The 22,821-nt window shown below is 42.7% G+C and overlaps 1 protein-coding gene across 1 annotated transcript in view; it reads right to left on the bottom strand.

Annotated features, from left to right (window-relative positions):
• LOC124613554 (protein nervous wreck) overlaps positions 1 to 22,514 on the bottom strand; it is a 754,174-nt gene extending 731,660 nt beyond the window's left edge. Inside the window, exon 1 of the mRNA XM_047142268.1 lies at positions 22,442 to 22,514. Coding sequence (XP_046998224.1) covers positions 22,442 to 22,462 — 21 coding nt within the window. The 5' untranslated portion in view covers positions 22,463 to 22,514. The remainder of the gene's footprint in view (positions 1 to 22,441) is intronic.
• Between the last annotated feature and the right edge of the window lie 307 nt (positions 22,515 to 22,821).

The raw sequence follows: 22,821 nt of genomic DNA, 5'->3' as shown, positions 1-22,821 counted from the left end.
CCGTTGTGGCGAGATCTTTTCATGAAATCAGCAATTTTCTTCTTCAAATACCAAAATATCTTTACTCCCACCCACGTCGTGACAAACGACTATCGTAATAAAATAAGGCAAATCAGAACACAAACTTAAATATCTTTTTGTAATTGAATTTAAGAGCCTTTAGCTTACGCCATATAGCCAGCTCATGTCACATAACATATGCAGGTACTGATATTGTTTGAGCACACACTCATGTTCTAGACAGAACATACATAGTTACAGACAGATCAATACCGTATAATCAGCGTAAAATCAAATGTTATAGAACACATTTAAGCAGACCAGCGCCAGTGATAAGTAGCTCTGAGATACGGATACTAAAGGCAACAGTGAATCCGTACGTCGCATAAAAAAGTCTGTGGCCCTGTGTTGCTAACAAAGCCATCACCCAAGTTGGCAATGGATGACCAAGCACCACAAGGTCTTGTAAAAGGATTCTAGTACTCCCACATAGAGTGGGGCACCCAAAGAAAAGATGATTTGCGTCCTCCTCTTCTCCATAAGAGCAGAGAGATATTTGTCTACGATGTGCAGCAAACGAAAAAAAAAAAAAAAGTTCAAATTGCTCTGAGCACTAACTTCTAAAGTCATCAGTCCCCTAGAACTTAGAACTACTTAAACCTAACTAACCTAAGGACATCACACACAGCCATTCCCGAGACAGGATTCGAACTGCGACCGTAGCGGTCGCGCGGTTCCAGACTGTAGCGCCTAGAACCGCTCGGCCACCCCGGCCGGCGATGTGCAGCATGTGAAGATGTTTACGGAAACAACCGTGGTGTCTGGCTATTAGGGAGGTGAAGTATCTAGATACTGAACGTGTATGGTATTTCGTGGAATAGGGGACTGACGAGTGAATTGTTGCGTAGTTCTTGCAGTGTGGTTCCCCACCCCCCTCCCCACCACCCCTCCCTCCCTTCCGGTTGCCAATTTTCTATGGTCCGTCTGTGTAGGACATATTGGTAAAAGCGTACTATTCGGGAGTTGAACTGTCGGGATATAGACTGAATGATGGTGCTATGAACCTTCTGCGAAACATAAAAGTGAACTGCAGAGCTATTATGTAGATGGAAGGACAACGACGATTTCCTTCCCCACGCTTCCCATTCCGACATCGACGGGATGCTAAGCCCCAATTTTTCCAAAGAAGACTACTTTCGAGTCACGAAAGACTTGCTTGAGCAGATGGGAAGATTAAGAAACACGAGGATAATACACTACTGCCCATTAAAATTGCTACACCACGAAGGTGACGTGCTACAGACGCGACATTTAACCGACAGGAAGAAGATGCTGTGATATGCAAATGATTAGCTTTTCAGAACATTCACACGAGGTTGGCGCCGGTGACGACACCTACAATGTGTTGACATAAGGAAAGTTTCCAACCGATTTCTCATACACAGCCGGCCGAAATGGCCGTGCGGTTAAAGGCGCTGCAGTCTGGAACCGCAAGGCCGCTACGGTCGCAGGTTCGAATCCTGCCTCGGGCATGGATGTTTGTGATGTCCTTAGGTTAGTTAGGTTTAACTAGTTCTAAGTTCTAGGGAACTAATGACCTCAGCAGTTGAGTCCCATAGTGCTCAGAGCCGTTTTTTTCTCATACACAAACAGCATTTGACTGGCGTTGCCTGGTGAAGGGAGCCTCGTGTAAGGAGGAGAAATGAGTACCATCACGTTTCCGACTTTGAGAAAGGTCCGATTGTAGCCTACTGCGATTGCGGTTTATCGTATCGCGACATTGCTGCTCGCGTTGGTCGAGATCCAATGACTGTTATAATATGAATCGGTGGGGTCAGGAGGGTAATATGGAACACCGTGCTGGATCCCGACGGCCTCGTATCACTACCAGTCGAGATGACAGGCATCTTATCCACATGGCTGTAACGGATCGTGCAGCCACGTCTCGATCCCTGAGTCAACAAATGGGGATGTTTGCAAGACAACAACCATCTCCACGAACAGTTCGACGACGTTTGCAGCAGCATGGACTATCAGCTCGGAGACCATGGCTGCGGTTACCCTTGACGCTGCATCACAGACAGGAGCGCCTGCGATGGTGTACTCAACGACGAACCTGGGTGCACGAGTGGCAAAACGTCATTTTTTCAGATGAATCCATCCATGTTCTGTTTACAGCATCATGATGGTCGCATCCTTGTTTGGCGACATCGCGGTGAACGCACATTGGAAGCGTGTATTCGTCATCGCCATACTGGCGTATCACCCGGCGTGATGGTATGGGGTGCCACTGGTTACACGTCTCGGTCACCTCTTGTTCGCATTGACGGAACTTTGAACAGCGGACGTTACATGTCAGATGAGTTACGACCCGTGGCTCTACCCTTCATTCGATCTCTGCGAACCCTACATTTCAGCAAATGGTTCAAATGGCTCTGAGCACTATGGGAATTAACATCTATGGTCATCAGTCCCCTAGAACTTAGAACTACTTAAACCTAACTAACCTAAGGACATCACACAACTCCCAGTCATCACGAGGCAGAGAAAATCCCTGACCCCGCCGGGAATCGAACCCGGGAAACCGGGCGCGGGAAGCGAGAACGCTGCCGCACGACCACGAGATGAGGGCTACATTTCAGTAGGATAATGCGCGACCGCATGTCTCAGGTCCTGTACGGGCCTTTATGGATACAGAAAACGTTCGACTGCTGCCCTAGCCAGCACATTCTCCAGATCTCTCACCCACCAATTGAAAACGTCTGGTCAGTGGTCGCCGAGCAACTGGCTCGTCACAATACGCCAGTCACTACTCTTGATGAACTGTGGTATCGTGTTCAAGGTGCATGGGCAGCTGTACCTGTACACGCCATCCAAGCTCTGACTCAATGCCCGGGCGTATCAAGCCCGTTATTACGGCCAGAGGTGTTTGTTCTGGGTACTGATTTCTCAGGATCCATGCAACCAAATTGCGTGAAAATGTAATCATATGTCAGTTCTAGTATAACTTATTTGTCCAATGAATACCCGTTTATAGTCTACATTTCTTCTTGGTGAAGCAATTTTAATGGCTAGTAGTGTACTAGTAGAGCGACGTTCCTTTTCAGTAACAAGCAGGGGATAAAGTTTGTTTCTCTGTGAGATATGAGGACGGGATCTCAGCCCAAAGAGCTGAACTCGAAGCTTCGCTCACTTTCGTAGTTTATACGGAGACAGTGTGCCTTGTTTTTCGAGTTGCGACCTGCAAATCAGGCGCAGTGCTGCGTCGTCCTCAGGGACTCCGTAAATCCGCTCAGTGCACGGCGGCGCGTCGCAGAAAGCTCCCCCACGCTCACTCTGCCGCCGCCGCCGGGCTATGTTTCATTTCCGCGTATACGGGTCTGCTGCTTCACAACAAATGGAAGTAAGGTTAGAATTTAACGTCCTGTCGTCGACGAAGGGAAGGATGTGGAACGAAATAGGACTCGTCTTGCTTCAGCACAGACGTAGCGCATGTGTAGCTCCCACTCCTGCAGACGCAGTAACAACGACGAGACGACGACTCGAACTATTATTCTTTCACATCTATCAGGTTGGTGTATAAGTTCACAGCATTTTTGTTTTCCATGTTGGTATTCCGACTGCAATGGATTTATCTATCGATTGTCATTTTATATCTGTAGTTGCATGTTGCTATTTGAATTTACATATAGTCACCACGCGGAGTGGTCGCGCGGTTTGAGGCGCCATGTCACGGATTGCTCGGCCCCTCAGGGCAGAGGTTCGAGTCCTCCCCCGGGCATGGGTGTGTGTGTTGTTCTTAGCATAAGTAGTCAGTAAGTCTAGGGATCGTTAAGCTCAGCAGTTTGGTCCCTTAGGAATTCACACAGGCCGGCCGGAGTGGCCGAGCGGTTCTGGGCGCTACAGTCTGGAACCGCGCGAAAGATAACTGCCGTTATGTAGACAGGAGTGACACCACCAGCAGTCGACCAATGGTGTAAACGCCCAGAAGATGACCCATAGGTCGGGTTGAAACCGGTTGGCGGTATAATAATAATAATAAATGCGATTAAGATTGTTTTTGAATTATTGAGAAACATTTGCGCCTTGTATGGGAATAATGCCATTGGACAGGGCAGGGCAAGAAAATGGTTTTCTCGTTTTAAGAAGGATCGTTTTGACATCGGTGACTCTCCACGTTCAGTGTACCCGAGCACTGGTAAATGTGATACACTGTGATCGTTCCACTGTAGTGCGACATCTGCACTCAATGGGGAAGGTTCAAAAATCGGGTGTATGGGTATCGCATGCTCTAATCAAAAATCACAATAATCAACGTGCCATATGTGCATCTCTGTATCTTCATCAACTGGCTTGTGAACAACACCGACGATTACTATCCTGGATCGTTACTGGCGAAGAGAAATGGTGTCCTCGTGCTAACATAAAGTTCAAATGGTTCAAATGGCTCTGAGCACTCTGGGACTTAACATCTGAAGTCATCAGTCCCCTAGAACTTAGAACTAACTAAACCAAACTAACCTAAGGACATCACACACACCCATGCCCGAGGCAGGATTCGAACCTGCGACCGTAGCAGTCGCGCAGTTCCAGACTGTAGCGTCTAGAACCGCTCGGCCACCACGGCCGGCGCTAACATAAGGAAAAGAAAGGAATGATTCAGCCCATACAAAGCAGCAAATCGACGTATCTGCGCGCATCCACAAAAGACAATGTTATGCATCTGGTGGAAGAGCGACGGTGTGGTGTACTACGAATTGGTTCCCTGAGGTATAACCATCACTGCTGACATTTACTGTGAACAACTGAGACATCTTGCAGACGCAGTCCAAGAACAACGCCAGGAGACTGCGTGAAGTGATACTACTCCACTACATCGCCTCTCCCCCTCCCGCAGTCTGCTAGACTGACAGAAAGCACTATACAGAAGTTGGGCTGAGAAGTCACTCGGCACACACCTTATTCACCTGATATTGCGCGCTCAGATTTTTACCTTTTCCGCTCTCAGTCGAACAACCTTCAAGGAACTTCCTCTCGCCGGCCGGTGTGGCCGAGCGGTTCTAGGCGCTTCATTCTGGAACCGCGCGACCGCTACGATCTCGGGTTCGAATCCTGCCTCGGGCATGGATGTGTGTGATGTCCTTAGGTTAGTTAGGTTTAAGTAGTTCTAAGTTCTAGGGGACTGATGACCTCAGATATTAAGTCCCATAGTACTCAAAGCCATTTGGACCATTTTTTTGAACTTCGTCTCCGGATGAAAATGCGCTACGAACATGGCTTGCCTAGTCCTTCGCCTCAAAACCACGTGATTTTTACAGTCGCATTGGTAAACATGTAAACACTGAAGGAAAGTATATTATTGATCACTACTTCTCTTTCCCAAACTTATGGAAAAAAGCTGCGGACTTATGCACCAACCCAATACTATTTCGCCACATCTATAAAAATACCAAAATTCACGATGAACGTTTAGGCGCTGCAGAGTTTAATGTGGACCACTGGTCTAAATGTCTTATTTCAAGGTCTATCTGCAACATGCACATTTTCGTTTGTACAGAAAGGCGGCAATTTCGCCAGATGCTTGGCTTATTCGATCACTATATTTGTCGAAATTTTTGAAGACCACCTAATTAATTAAGCTGAAACCAACAAGGGTTGCCGAAAAACTGTGCGTCTCTGGTTATATTTTAAAATAAAATAACGCGATTTTCGTATAAATTGGTTCACTAGAGTCTGACGTTACGAGCAATTTCGCGCACATTGGATCAGAAGTAAGTTGTAAGAACGACTCAGTTCTGAAATCCAAAAACGAATATTGTGCCCCAGTAACTGCTACCATGGTCTCAGGAAATATCTGAAATCGAAACCCCTGGTCAGGAAATGACGTTGCGGTTTATAAAGTTTTAATAATGTCCGTGTTAACATGCGGTGCTGAAATCTGGAAGCTAACGAAATCATATGAAAAACAACTCAGTATATTTACAAGCAATATCTAGAGACCAGTTCTTGGGCCAATGGAAGAAAACAGTGTATGGAGGGGGAGATTCAAAAATGGTTCAAATGGCTCTGAGCACTATGGAACTTCTGAGGTCATCAGTCCCCTAGAACTTAAACCTATTTAACCTAAGGACATCACACACATCCATGCCCGAGGCAGGATTCGAACTTGCGACCGTAGCGGTCGCGCGGTTCCGGACTGTAGCGCCTAGAACCGCTCGGCCACTCCGGTCGGCGGGGGAGATTGAACAACGATTTATATATTCTATATAATGGACCAGATGTTGTCAACTGCATTAAGATTAAAAAACTGGAATGGGCAGGATCTGTTGGTAGAATGAAGATATGCAACGCAGCGCCTGAAGGACGCAGGAGAATTGGAAGACCATAGCTAAGATGGGTGGAAGGTGTCAGAGAGGGCGTATAAAAAATTGGAATTCAGATTTGGAGAAATTAGGCCCTGAATAGGAAAGAATGGAATTACCTTCCATAGAAGGCCAAGGCTCACAAATGCTGTCATTTTTATGACAACGATGATGATGAAGTGTTCCACAAATTTTACTTCTGAAATCATTAATGCGAGAAATATATTGCGATAAGTATAACTGACAAATAGAACACACAGCCGCAATACTTCTGTCGTCTGCTGGTGAAATATTAGTTTTTGAGAACACATTTCCATTTTTCGTCTTGGCTGTCTTACGATCTCACGTCAGTTGTGTTTATTTCGCACGATGAGCGATATCGGCGTCGTGGCGTTTTCAATTGCTTACTGGTATTTTTTTCAATTTCACACGGTCACTCTGTGTTTTTTTTTAATTGGAAAGTGAGAAAAAAGGTAATTTAGAATTATTGTTAACACGATCACCGTAAAATTTCTGATATTTTCGCCGTTGCAGTCTTACTGAAACAAACAAAAGGCTATTTGTTTTGTGGTCTTCGGATTTTTATTTTCTCGTGCTGTTTCCACAGACACTTGTGCATTTTTCTGTTGAACAGAGATGCCCCAATTGGGCTGCGGTGGGGGAGGGGGGGGGGGGCAGGGGAGGGGAGCGCCCGGTGACCTAGTACTTGCAGACGGGAGCAAGAGCCAGCAGCAGTTCTCGACCTGGCCGCTAGAGAGCTCTGCTTTCGCGAACCAATAACTCCCCGCCGTGTTTATTGTCGATACAGCTGCCGTGCCAATGACGGCGCCCCATTCATCACGGCCGGCGTTCTGCGGATTCCTGCGTGCTTCCAGAACTCGGTCGAGTATGTGCAGCCGCAACTGCTCTAGCTGCTGTTACTGTGCCCCAGACACATCTCTCCGTAAAACAGCAGCAATAAAGTACTACTTGCGCTTTTTTGTGCTTGCTTTTGAGATGCAAGCTCGAAAACGTAACTGTTTTCCTTAGGACAGCAACTACTACCCCAGAAAAAGTTGTAAACTACAGTTGTAGTACCATATCGACAGGATAAGAAAGATGCTGACCGATCAAGGTAAACAATGACTCACTAATAACATTAATCGAGTTAGCTCGACAAAGGCCAAATGAGCGAGAAACGCCTTACTATCAATGTAATCTATTTAATATGGAAAATATGAACACAGAAAAGTAACACAGGCCAACGATGGAAAAACTTTTTTGCTGAAAATACCTTATTCTTATGTTTTTAGGTTGGGAAATTCAAATATGATGCCTAAAAAACAGCATCACCCACCATTTATTCAGATATTACAGCTAGATTTATTAAATTAAGCGATTTTTTAAAGAATTTAACAGCTTTTGTAAAGTTGAAATAATTTAAAAAGGACGTGTAAGGAATTTGGATGATGTTGGTAGCACTGCTAAAAATCATTTTCTGGCAAAAAAAGATCGATTCTATTTTTGTGTTAACAGATGGCGTTTTGTTTACTGTTAACCTAACCTCACTTTCCCATTTCCTGTATATGTGCTCAGTACAATGTCTAATCGTGGTTGTAAAAATTCTGCTGACAAATGGTTCAAATGGCTCTGAGCACTATGGGACTTAACTGCTGTGGTCATCAGTCCCCTAGAACTTAGAACTACTTAAACCTAACTAACATAAGGACATCACACACATCCACGCCCGAGGCAGGATTCGAACCTGCGACTGTGCCAGTCGCGCGGTTCCAGACTGTAGCGCCTAGAACCGCTCGGCCACACCGGCCGGCTTCTGCTGACAGTTTTTGTTATATTTGTGGTGAATTTGGGATTAAAATCCCCAATGAAACATTACAGACTTTGAGAAAAAGGTTTATCTATCAAACTTTGGATCTAAACTTGGTGTTCAAGATATGTGTGTGTTGAAGAGCTGAGAAAATGATCCAAAAAGGAGAAAAAAACCTTTACATTTGTTGTTCCTATGATACGGAGGGAGCCAAGAAATCATTCCGATGATTGCTACTTTTGCAGTGTTGATAATACTGGTCATAATTCGAAAAACAAGAAGGTAATAAGCTACCCTATCCTTCCGTCCGCCATTCAACCAGTAGGGCATGGTGCAGATTTGCCAGTTCTTGAACCACCATATGATTTAAATTCTCTCCCAACAGAAGTATTTTCTGATGTACAATCTGATTTGCATAAACCAGAACATAATGAATTCCATTGTAATATAGAAAGTCTAGAGCCCAAATTGTTTACTCAGACCGAGCTTAACGATTTGGTTAGGGATCTGGGCTTAACGAAAGAAAAAGCTGAATTGCTTGGCTCTAGATTATAAGAGAAGAACTTACTGGCAGTTGAAACTAGCATATACATGTATAGAAAGCGAGAGCAGCAATTTTCCAAGTTTTTTCAACAAGAAGGTGATCTAGTGTACTGCCCAGACATTCCCAGTCTAATGAATGGTGTTGAATACAAAAAGGAAGACTGGAGGCTGTTTATTGATTCATCTAAAACTAGTTTAAAGACTGTTTTATTACACAATGGTAACATGTATGCATCTATACTTGTTGGACATTCTGTATATATGAAAGAAAGATATGAAAACCTAGAAATAGTGCTAAATAAAATAAGCTATTCTGTCATGGTTGGATGATATGTGGCGATCTAAAAGTAACAGGCATGCTCCTTGTTCAGCAAGGTGGATTTACCAAATTTCCATGTTTCGTGTGAGAATGGGACAACTCAACAGTAGTGCAGAACGGACTGGCTTATGATGGAGTCTTTAAAACCTGGTGAGAAGAGCATTCTGCGCAAAAACGTTGTAGATCCAAAAAAAGTACTCCTACAGCCTCTACATATAAATTTAGGCCTAATGAAACAGTTCATGAAGGCTTTGCCTAAAGTTGGACCATGTTTTAAGTATCTCTGCCAAAAGTTTCCACACTTTTCATTAACTAAACTAAAAGAAGGCGTCTTTGTCGGACCTGACATTAGAAAATTTATGTTTGATGTTAACTTTGAATCCACAATGACCTTAAATGAGAAAGAAGTATGGCTATCATTCAAGCAAGTCGTCACAAAGTTCTTAGGAGATGAAAAAGACCCAGAATATGTTTCTATTATAACTGTAATGTTAAAGAAGTTAAAAACTTTAGTATGTTTAATGAGCCTGAAAGTCCTCTTTTTGAACAGCCACCTTGATTACTTCCTGGACAAAATGGGAGATGTTAGTGAGGAGCAAGGATAGCAGTTTCACCAGAACATTAAGTGATAGAAAAACGCTACCAAGGCCGCTGGAACATCAACATGATGGGGGACTACTACTGTTGGTCACTTCACTGAGAAGTTCAGCAAGCGACTCATCGTACAAAAAGCTACACAAGAATCTTCAAAGAAAAAGAGAAAGAAAATACAAACCAATTCCAGCTGACAAGTGAAACCTCTATTAACACATATCATTGTTTTAAGTAGCTTACTGTAAATACAAACCATGCTTATGCTATAGCAAAGAGTTTCATTAATTTCCCCGTTTACCGTATAGCATGGGATTTTTATACTATATAATAAAGAGCATATTGCTCGAAAACCCTGGGTGATACAAAAAAACTAAGGTTAGATTTGGATTCAGCTCATGAAAATCCATGAAGATCAGCTAGCAAAGTAAAAAAAAGTTTTTACAAAAATTTTTCGTTGGCCTGCGTAATCATTATATCTACAATTTGGCGTTTACAGTCCTGAACACGCGACAAATGTGGTAGTTCCCGGATGAGTTATTTAACGAACAGGTATTCGATGGAAGACATTTATGATAACTTCATCATACGAAGAGTGAAAAGGTCAAATGTTACAAGTGCCATTTTTTTCACACAACACGATTTGAGTGCTATTTTGTTCTCAGTACTCTGTTGCATCATCCTAGGCTCATTTCACAGCCAAATCATGGAGAAAATGTTGAACACATATTGTACTAGTTGGCGCATGGTTTTTGTGTGAAGAAGTGCTTCCCTGCGTAGTTCAAAATATTATGTGTCAAGGATTCCTCCATTTAACTGACGCTTAGTTTGCGTGGAAAGCAAAGTGCATGCAAGCTTGTCTTTGTATCAGTAAAACACCTTTGCAATGGAAGGAGATAATTAAGGTTTCAGAAATAGTAAAACAAGTTGGAGAAGTTAACAGACAAAACGACGTGTCTGTAAAATGATATGAAAAGGCATGTTTACCTCTACAGCACAAGCCTTTTTACAGTAAACTTTGCAACGTATCCTCACAAATGGCGCTGTGTAAGGGGCGGACGTTAGAAGTGACACATTTTTTTCTTGAATTTAATTTTGTTATTCTCATGAAGAAGATTAAAAAATATGAGAAATGGATTTTTTGACTACGGTTCTACTAGTTAAAGGACTGCTGCTGTATTTCTGTGCTCTTATCATCACAAAAAAACGTAATGCTTCAGTATTAATGACGCTTTAACAAAAACTTCCTTATTAGCACTTAGAATCAGCTTGTTCCCTGGGATGGCACCTAGAACGTTCTCAATGAACTATTTATTTTCTTATATGTCTCGTTATTTTTTGCAGTTATGAGGTGAGCAATATAATTCTGTGGCTTCAGAACAGCTTCTCAATTTTTTTGATACAAAAAATGACAAATGTGGCTCTTAGATAGTTTGACATTTCACTTTTCGTATGTCTGAGGCATCAAGGGATCACCAATTTAGTACTGGAGGGCAGTGTGGAGAGTAAAAATCGTAGAGGGAGACCAAGAGATGAATACACTAAACAGATTCAGAAGGATGTAGGCTGCAGTACGTATTGGGAGATGTAGAAGCTTGCACAGGATGGAGTAGGATGGAGAGCTGCATCAAACCAGTCTCAGGACTGAAGACCACAACAACAACAACAACAACAACAACATGTCTCGCATGTGAATTATCAGAAAAGAAACGAGCGATTGTGGCGTACTTTATATCATACACACAATCGTTTCTCCCTCATACCATACAAGAACGGAATAGTATCATAAGTGGCTGGTACGAAGCACCTTTCTCCATGCAGAATACAATGGCCTGTAGAACATACAGGATGTCTCAAAATAAGGTATGCAGGGTCAGTCAGCTGCCCCTACCGCTATCGTTTTATACAACCCTCAATGTTACATCTAAGCTTCAAAAACTACACGCGATATTTTCATATTCTCTCGCTCGGTACGCGCAAATTATTAGATTCTGTACTGGGTTACGTTTTCACTGGAGGGCACAGTTTTCGAAATATTCACGAAAAAGGCAGAAAAGTGACTTTAAAACGCAACCCCACTCCCATACACAGCCCCCACTGGTCAGGATTTGTAGTATGTTGTTCATGGCACTTCCGCCTATGACTGTACAAAAATTTGCGACTGCGCGAATTATTTTCCATGATCCACCTGTTTTGGTCTTCATTGACTGGTCTTATTACGCCACCGGCTTAGTCGAACCCTTACAAATTGTAAAACTGACATTTGTGTGAATGTTACCTAGCAGTTTTGAGATTTTATCACCATAAAACAGACATCGTTGTGTCCATCCGGTCTTCTGATTACGAAACTATTGTGCTTGCGAGGGTTAAGTTTAGTTCGAATTATCAACGCAATTAGTTTCAACGTAAAGTTTACAAAAGTCATTTTTCTTATCAATACTCTCATGGACACGTTTAAAGTCATAATGTTAACGAAATATCCAACTATGCTTGTGGCGTAATACCCCAATCAATATAGAGCAAAAAAGGTTGAATATCTGGAATACTTCGTGTAGTCGTAAATTGTTGTGCAGTGGTAGGAGGGAGTACTACGAAAAAGATAAAAGAAATTCTGACTGGCGAGGGATGCGTGTGGGGGTGGAGGTGCGTTTGAAGATCTCTAGCGAAAACATATCCCAGAACAAAATTTAGCTACATTAGAATTCCAACAAAAAGGTCCCGTTCATTTTTTCTGTAGACTAATAGTTTGCGCGGGCGGGAGAATATTAAGATCACGAGCGTGGTTTTTGAAGACCAGATATAACATTGCAGGTTGCATAAAGCAACACCGTTAGGGTAGCTGAATCACAATCTTCTGAACATGGTTAGGAAAAACAGAAAAAAGTGATGCAAGATTGTAAATCATGGCGGACATAGTTATCGTTTACGCAACGGAAGTGAGTAGCAAAGTGTTATTGGAAATCAAAGAATGTGAATAGGGATCTTCGGCGTTGGAGAGTTGAATTTCGAATGGCGTCACCAACAAGGTTCACGATTGCTACATTCTGAGGCAAGCACGAGTATGACGTCGATGTAACGGTTCAAGAAGTTAGTAAGAGACTCTGCAGAAGCAGATATGTCCAGCGAACAACAAAAATGTTGACTTAGTATTCCAGGGTTCCTTACAATCTCGAAGAAAATCTGGGGGGCAATGTTCTTGTCAGATTGTGATCAGCAGACTCAGTGTTCATAGAATATTGCTGTATCAGAAATGGAAGTCTCACATTCCGAGACTTCTCTATGCTCAAAACTAGGACGATCCCGATAAACAAATTCAATTTTGTGAGCGGTTCTTCAACATGTATTAAGAAAGGGCAGGTTTGTCAGTCTTAATACTTTGCCTGGGCGAAGCGAACTTTAAACTTAACTGAACAGTAAACTCACAGCAATTAGTCGTCCTTTTCTTTCAGATTTTATTACATAAATCTAGATTTCGGCTAGTGCCTAGCCATTATCCATGCGCTATTTCATGCTGTCAACGCATTTTCTAGTATGGCAGTTCCCTGTTGTTCGGATTTCTAGCACAGTGACAGAAAACCGAACAACAGGGTACTGGCGTACTAGGGCATGCATTGATACCATGAAATAGGGCATTAATAATGGCTAGGCACTAGCCGAAATCTAGATTTGCCTAATAAAACATGAAAGAAAAGGACGACTGATCGCTGCGCTCTATCATTTGAACGTCATATCATATTCGTTGAGTGCACCCACATTCCTACTGGAAGGTAACTTGATGAACAGTAAACTGTCATAACTGTGTGTACTAGGGTACCGAAAACCGACTCATTACTATAGAAGATTGTTAATCCACCAGGAGAATCAGTGTAGTGTGGTCTGCCTTCCAAAGCGGTAGTCGAGCCATACAGGTGACTCGTACGTCGAAAGGCTGAACATTATCATTCCTGGTGGACAGTGGCCGAACAGAAAACACTTTTGGCCTGAAGTCGACCGACTTCTGCCGACTGCAGCTGATCCAGAAATTACGTGAAGTGGAGAAGGGTGAAATGAAAGGAAAGGAGAGGAACTATTGATGTCAGCTGTATCAGGACTTTATGCGGGATCAGTGGCGACTAGTGAAAATGTGTGGCGGACAGGCATTCGAACCCGGGGTCTCCTGTTTGCACCCGTCACCGCTGATCCCACATGAAGTCCCGATGTAGCTGATATCAATAGTTCTCTTCCTTTTCTTTTTCTACCCTCCAACTTCAATTTACATAACATAGCTGCGGACTTCGCGAGGTGTCTGTTCTTTCTGACATATCCGTAAGATGGGCAATGAGTACACCACCTTCAGAGCGAATACACAATTACGTTCGACCTTCTGCAGTAATCTCAAAGTAACGAGCATGGGGGACATGGACGGGGATTGCATTTAGATGGCACTAGGTGGGAATGTGGGTCGGCCGAAAGACGTGTCGAGATAGTCCACGCAATTGCGATAACACCGTGTCCGGGTGGCGCAGTGCTTAACTTCATTCTGACATGTCCGTAAGAACAGACACCACCCATTCGCATAAATGATCCAGAAATAGCCAGCCCTCGTTCAGATCGTTGTGAACAAACTATATGTCCTTTAACGTTCCCTTTTTCGTTTCAAAGAGTGTATACGTTACCGTAGATGTAGAGTACAATCAGTAAGGAGTCAAAGAAAGTCTCCATGCTATGATTTATGAACAGATCTACATCTTCAACTAAAAAATTCACACATAAATCTTTGGCAGAGCGTTTATGAAACCTCTTCCAGATTATTTCTAGACCGCTCTACTCTCGAATAACACTTGGGTAAAATGAACTCCTAATTCTTTCCGTGGGACCTCTGATTTCCCTTATTTTATTACGATCGTAATTTCTCTCTATGTAGGTGCGGGTCAGAAAAATATTTTTACTTTCAGAGGAGAAAGTTTTTATTGCAATTTCGTGAAATGAACTCGCCGCAAGGAAAAAAGTCCTTGTTTTAATGATTGGCACCCCAGCTCGCTTATCATATCTGAGAGACTCTCTCCGCTACTTCGAGATACTACAAAAGGGTTATCCTTCTTTGATTTCCATGTCTTCCGTCAGTTTTAATTTTTTTAAATATTTTTATGGGATCCGTAGCCTCAACGCGATATGTGAATGAAAACACGGTCCAGGTAAGCTGTATTATTTTTTATTATCCATGCGATTGGTCAATGTCGATCTTTAGTCATTTTCAAGCCCTTATCTTAAGCTTCCGGCTTCAGTTTACATTATAATATACCGCTTCCGTGCCTATGTGGCATAAAAACAAAATATTAGTCATGGTTGCGTCTACTAGCCGACATAAACAGGAAGATGTTATCTTGCAAATCACGCATGTTAGCAGCTGTTCTCAATCCTAATTCTGGAATATTTACGTCTTCTGAAGTGAAGGGTTTTCGGAAAACCCTGCTTAATAACTCCGCTTCATTGGTTCCATTTGTGAATCAGGTAGTGTAAAAATTTTCCATTACATGGTGGCAGCGCGCTACAACAAACGGTTTCGAATTATTTTAGAAAAAAGGCAAGTCTTGGTTGCAGTATTATCAGTAACGCGTTTGACGCTTTTGGAGCATCATCATATTTCGTAAAATTTGCAGAAAATGTACCCTGTCCGCGATAAAGCCATATGAAAAGGTCACAAAAGAAACTCGATATGTAACCCATCCATCATAATATGGCTTTATGATGGAAGCTAGTTTCACACAACCTGATAATGTCACGAAAGTGTAAAACGCGTTATTGACAAAAAATAACTTCGCAACCAAAACTGTTTTACTCTGAAATAATCAGATCGTGGTTTAACTTCGGAAACATTGCCACAGATACTCACAGCTATACTTCTGCCAGTACCAGTTTGGAAGGTAGGAGACGAGGTACTGGCGGAAGTATAGCTGGGAGGACGGGGCGTGAGTCGTGCTTGGGTAGCTCAGTTGGTAGATTCCCACAGACAGTTTGGCAGCACTGAATCTCGGACTTCACTGCGAATGCAAATTTCTCCGGAGCGTGCTGTAACAATGAAGTAGCGAAGCCTGTGTGGGCGGTAAAGTAGACAGTACGGGTGATGTTTCCAAGCACAGACGTACGTGCTACATGTCAAAACGCAAGACTTGCTGAACGCACACACACACACACACAAACAAACAAACACTGAAAGCCCCCGTGCCGGTAGCACGGTCTCGACACAACAACGCTCTCAGGGGTAAGGCAAGCAACACGCAATTAGCGTGTGTGACGCCGCACGCAGGAGCGCTCTGCAATGCCGGTAAGCGTCCAGTCTGCAAAGGTCACGAACAGCTCCACTGCACCAGCGCTTGAAACCGCGAGATAAAGGTGGTGCCTTATCTACGCAGCCAAACATTATCCGCCAGTAAGGCAGCGACTGAGATTACGGTTAAGCACAGCTGACTACCGCTCAAGACAATGAAGCCGTCTTGTGCTGTGTCGGATGAACCAGAGCTGCAGCTTCCTATAAATAGCTCTTACTCCCAGAAACGTATCTGAATCACTTCAGCATCGTGGGCGCCACAATGCAGTTGGCGTAATCTAAAAGTCGCTGTTCGACAGCAATTTGTCGTAGCATTTTTCTCGCCAATCAAAGAGACTTATCTCAAACTAAATTTGGTGTATGTAGGTATGGCGTTAATAGTTATCTCTAACAATAAGGTCCTAGCTTTCCTCGACAATGGTTACAACTTGAAATTCAGAGGGTACCTATGACTGCTTTTATCTTTGGCATCTGTGGCGCATTTTGATTTAAGGTCCCTGTATGAGTCACTGTCGTTTGGGAAACATTTTATTGTCTACAACGAATTTTAGTATTCGTTGTTTTGTGAATATTTATAGAAGCAACCTGTGGAGACTTAAAAGAAAGAAAGAGGTTGTCTGTTACATTTGATAGGGACCCTGAGCAACATGTATCTAGATATCATTACAATTCTTGATTTAAATGGCGAATTAAAACAGACTACACTCTACAGTCTAAAGGTGTCAGACAAGGGCGTTGTCTGACATCCATACTCTTTTAACAGTGTATTTTGACGACACTTTCCTAGTGTGGAAAACCTGATTTCATACTGGCATTTCAACAGCTGGACATGCTACTTTAAATTGTGCCTGATTAAGCAGACGATCATAAAATGTGGTTCATAATGATATACAACAAGTTAGACAATTTAATTATGTAGGTTGAGACACAAAATATTAACACACTCCGTTAAAGATGCAGAGAAGGAAGCAGAAAAAATCGCAAACATGTATGCGATGCTCAACAGGTGTGTGAAAATAAAAAAGTAGGCGGCACGACTGAAACTTTGTAAGACCAGACTCGTTCCCTCGTCCCGTACGGAAGTAAATTATGGGTCACAAGTAAAAACACAAGAGAATAGAACTCATATAGCAGGAATGAGATTTCTCTGAGCAGAGCAGGTTAGACGGGATTAAGAGTTACAGCATCAGGACGAAATTCCTACCTCTATGAACGAAAATAAAATGCACGAAAACAGAAAAAATTAACACGTTAACAGAATGAGAAGTGAGACACCAGAAATAAGAAGGAAGTATAGAAAACTGGAAGAAGATGGTATCTCAACGCAGATGCCTAGTGGTTGAACTGTACGAGAAGAATAAAAGGTGTTGCTATCATTGTATCATTCTTTGTTTGACGATCACTTATTCTTCATCATCTAAGTTGGATCATTATGTACTCGTATAAAACTGTGTTTTTAATATCAGTAAAGATGTGAAACGACGCATTTGCACTATATAGAAACCGAAATACCAGTAGATGATCAAGATGTTGACGTGCGCTAATCTATATCTACAAGGATACTCTGCAAATCACATTTAAGTGCCTGGCAGGATAAAATCATTTGTGACTGAATGTTAGGAGTATACTAATATGTATTAGATGTTAAACTGCAGGTACTTTCATAACAGGTCAGTTTTCCGGCCCACGAAAGGCACTGTTATAATCACCTCCAGCAGAACCACAGAGGAAAGCATTGTGCTCTGCAAACCAACCAACTGACCATACCTTCTAACGTTTAGTCGAATATTATGGTGAGTAAAATCAGGAAACGATATTTAGTTCACATTATTTTTAGATTTTACAAAAAAAAAATCAGACATAACCAAATTTATAAAACTAGTACAAAACAAAATAGTCTAATAAAAGTATATTTCAATCGTTATTATGCTTTTGTTGGATATTTATTGGCATTCAGGAAAACTATATGGCTGTAGGCTTATGACGGCTGAATTAATAAAGAAAAGACTTATTTATACCACCGATTTGTACAGCAGTTGACTGTTGTATTTAACTTTTGTACCGATGCTTATATTGTAAATCTTTATACTACTATCCCAGTTGCCAACGTCACTGAAATGTTAATACGTAGCTAAAGCGTCCGAGGCAGCTTGTTCGCAGGTTAGTGGAGAAAGAAAACAATCAAAGATGTCTAAGATGGCAGCGGGAAGAGATCGTTAGTCCATGTGCAAACATCCTTGGTTCGATTCCGAACTTGTCCGCAATGTAATGTGTATCGGTGGCATATCTATCTATTGACAGTAATCTGACCGTCGCACTTTAACTCAGCTGTCCCACTGCTGTAGTAGCCATGAGTAGGCTTTGTGCTAGTTCCAAGATTCAGCTCTCTACTCTGTTCCATTTACATAATCACCTGTAATGATGTTACGCTACATACATACTCATCTTACTTGCCCAAACAAGACAGAAACCATTTTGGCAGATCGTGTGTAGTAAAGATATGTAGCAGAGAAGTGGGACTGTACCTCAGTATTTCAGTTTGTCGTACGAAAAAAGTTGTCAGCTAGAGATGAAGAAATGCAAATCTTCTGAAGTTTCAAAATATATGTCCAACTAAAAGCATTAACTACAATTTCTAATTTTTCCCTTTCTTATAAGTGTCAAATCTCAGGGACTCTTGGCGACACCTAGATGCCTGAGCATGCTGATACTGATGCCTCCGCTATTAACGTCCCCAGTATTAAGACAAAAAGGATTACGACAGTAAACAAATATTTTGTCGCACATGAAATATTCTGTACTTTGCTCCGGTCCGAAAACGAAAGGAAAAATGGAAGAAAGAAAGTTTGCCGTCGTTATATTCTATTGGAAAGGAGTTCCGGGACATATTAAGAAGGGAAACATGAGACAGATGTCAAATTTTAGCTCGAAATTGAAGCTAAATATTTTGTAAGGTTTACCATAACGGCTGGGATGGCATCTTAGAAACAAAGACTTCGCTATTCGAGCTTACGTTTGTCGCAAATGATCACTGACGGATTTCTAGTTGATGACAAAGGCGTCCGCAACTCAAGGGAGGAATCGTCGGGGAGGGGAGTGGGGTGTGAACACTTGCTCCTACTCCCCCTCCCCCCCCCCCCCACAATCCCTGGAATATGTAGTACAGAGTTCTTATTCAGTACAGGAGTCTAATGAACTTCTAGAACTCATTTCCCTAAATCTCTCTTTTAGCCAACTGTAGCATTACGTGACTGATCACAGTGAGACAATAACATGGTTCTAGTAGTTGCTGTATCATTTGTATCAAAAATGGCATGTTTGGAGTCTTTCAACTTCCTCTCCCTCCCCCCCCCCCCTTCCCCCACGTCCTCTCCCCCTCCTGAATGAATTTCAGTGAATGCCAAAGGTTGAAAATCCGTTCAATTTAAGGGCTCCATATACATTCCAAGATTAGAAAAGAGTTTGGAAAAGCGGAGACTTTGACCAAATGGAAGGTTTATACACGGCACCACGGAACAAGTTGAAGCGACGTGTGTTCGTAATGCATAAGAAAGTCTTTGTCAAGCAGCAGTTTTCAAATGGCTGATGATGATGATGATGATGACGACGACGATTCAGGCAGAGTCCTCTGCACTCGGTAGACTGGTCTCCATTTAGCCACCAGCGCTGCAGAGTTCTTCAGCTACGAAACTTTTCACAGTGATTCAGAGGTAAACTGAGATATTTCCTTGATTCCTCCAAAAGAACTTTGAACGACTTATCCAGCAATATTGTGCGATTAAGCGTGATCCACGTTAGGCTTCGCTAACAAGTAATGGACGATTTCAGATGATACACTAATAGGGGTAGCCATGAGAGTGTTCAGTACATAACAAGCGAGGTGGCGCAGTGGTTAGCACACTGGACTCAAAACCGCGTCCGGTATTCCTGATTTAGGTTTACCGTAATTTCGCTACATCGTTTCAGGAAAATGCTGGGATCGTTCCTTTGAAAGGGCACGGCCTATTTCCTTCGCCATCCTTCCTTAATCAGAACTTGAGCTCCGTCTCTAATGACCTCGTTGTCGACGGGACCTTAAACACTAATCTCCTCTTCTGTTCCTCTTGTTCAGTACGCATGGAAGCGTTACAGAACTGCTGAAAACTCTTAGGGCCAATCTTCGGGTAATCGACACGACTTTTAAAGCACCGATTTCGGGGAGCATCAAAGAGAAATTGTAATTAAACGTATTCATTACCACTTCGTAATTCGAGGAAAATATGAGTTACAGCATGAACATCACACGACCAGCCATTGTTCCCTAATCGGCATTCCTAAAACGATAAAAAAATTTGGTTTTCTCCTGCCACAAACATTACAGCAATCAAATGCCCATTACGCATAGATGTAATGTCTTTTCCATATCTCCTTGCACCCATTGTTATCAGAATGTTATGATTGAAACTTACCACTGACGAGTCAGTTTCAAGACTATCGACATGCATGGAACCATCTGCAGTAAAGCAACTAGCATAGACGAAATCAGGATGCTACATAAACAACCTTCCAACGCGGGCTTACAAAACTTCCGTAAGTTTGGAAAGTAGATCGAAATTCGAACCTGCTAATAGCAACAGTGACAATAACGTTTCCATAGTATTTAGCATGTCTTATCGGCTACATTATTCTTCTTCATGACTTCGCTCACCAATTTCCGGAGATCAAAGGAGCTAAATTCAGCTGTCTACTCTACTTCAGCATTAAGCTACCCGAAGACAATAGATACAGCTCTTAATGGATACGTGTAATCACTGCTATAAACCGGAAACAGGCCCTACAATGACCACGATAAGCATGACGACAGTTAACTTTATTTCACGAAATTCCTGTACCACATACTTCCAAACCTATTCTGCCAGCGAAACTTCAAGAAATTACTTGTATTTCATCTAAATTTACATTATTCTCGACCGTGAGCGAAAACGTGCCACATGTGTATAGCTGTGCACTCTTTAGCAGCCATCATTACGCACATTCATACTTTTTGGGCGACCTCAGCGCGTCGCCTACAATAACCGACATGTCAGTAATATAGCACCATAGCCGATTGTAAATCTATAAAGAACTGTACAAAGAGAAATGAAAATCCTTGCAAAGGCGATGAAATGCTGAAAAGGTTATTTTTCAAGATGATCTGCTTACAGCTTCTTAAAAAACTTTAGCCTAATTTGTACTTTCAAAAATTATTAACAAGCACAGTCTCAAATTTGTTGAAATACTGTTAAAAATTCGGCGAAGTTTGTTTCCTAGTACCACGTCAACCACTTTTTGTTAAACAGCTCATTGAAACAATCCGTTCTGAATTTTGTTTCTCGAACTCTTTCGTAGAATCAACTCACTAGCGCACTGAAGTTGCAGATCATAATTTAGAACCACTGTCCTATGTGTTGTAGTTCAATGTTTCACAGAATTTGGAGAACGATGCTAATAATTTGCCGCTATTGCTAGTCACAGGCTCGCTGGCAATGAAGTGGAAACGAAATGTATTGAAAAGTTTCACCACAATGTAGCCGCTTAGTGAGAAACATGTAAGGTTCAGTTCTGTTAATCGATATTGCTTGCACGGATGACCTAAATAATAGCAATTCATTCCTTATACAGTAAAATAAATACATTTACCATTATGAAGCAGAGAAAGAGAGAATCACGCCAAAGCAAAACATGTGCAAAGTTGTTAAACACGTAAGTCCCACTATTGAATAAATGCTACAGTCCTACTTTTAACAATCTACCCTCAAAGCTGATCGAAGATATCTGTGGCAGTCATAGTTCTAGTCAGAATCAAAGGATGGCCTTTCGACTTGGTAAAAACTGTACATAATAGAAAATAATGCGGTGGAAGATATGGATAGTATATTGGTCCTTATAGGAACATCGTATTTCTGTAGGGTGTCAAACTTTTCCCTCTCTTTGTATACTGATTTAATTTGCAGAATATCAGCTTGAGCAATGTTCACAAAACTTGAAATTATATTAGGATATAGTAACTGCAGAAGCGGTATTACAGAATCAAGCACTGGTGCCACGTGTTGTAGTAGACTCCCGAGCAGGCAATAGTGCAAGAGTTGCTGTCGTGATACACGAGGTAGTCAATAAGAGGGGCAGACGCAGAGGTCAAGGATATAGATTCCTATACACTGCCCACGCGTCACAGTTGAATGAGCGATCGCTGCTGCCTCTCATCGTAAAAAGTCACGTTGGCGAACGTGCGTGACAGTGTTTTTAACACTGTACTCGGAGAGGAGGCAGCGTGGTCGCAGCTGCAGATCTACAGCGATAGTACGACGACGCTCTATATGCGGTCACCCGCCTAACGTTAGACGCTAGAACAGAGGTCGGCGTCGCGGGTCGCGGTCGCCAAGGTAGCAGAGCAGAACGCCGCAGCGTCGCCGGCTGCTCCGGGGAGCGACACTGGCGCGCGGGCTTTGTGGCGGGATTCGAACCCGGGCCTCGGAGGGTCAGCGGGTACTCACCTTCCTGGGGGGCGGCTGCATGGTGGCTGCTGCGCCTCCTCCGCAGCACTGGCTGCCGCCTCCACCACCGCCGCCGCCGTCTCCGCCGCCACCGCCGCCGCCGCCGCGGTATTGATTCGGCCGCCGTATTGACGGCGGGGCACCGCCTTCTCGCCAAACACCCACGTCCACCGCCCTCTATATGCGTAGCCCGGCTCGCGGGCAGCAACTACTCTCTGTGGCGCGACAGACGAATGTCGGTCGACGCTTGGGGTGGGACTAAGGTGTATACGTCTGCGTTACATTCGGTAATACGTTTTCCTCTTTATTTCCTTATTTATTAATCTATTTATTTTTGCTTCTTGACTGGAATACTCTCTTTCAAAATCTGACGGTGGCAG

Source organism: Schistocerca americana, chromosome 4 (assembly GCF_021461395.2).
Source record: "Schistocerca americana isolate TAMUIC-IGC-003095 chromosome 4, iqSchAmer2.1, whole genome shotgun sequence".
Classification (NCBI taxonomy): domain Eukaryota; kingdom Metazoa; phylum Arthropoda; class Insecta; order Orthoptera; family Acrididae; genus Schistocerca; species Schistocerca americana.
The sequence above is the reverse complement of the archived record's forward strand: the minus strand, read 5'-3'. Positions and strand labels throughout refer to the sequence as shown.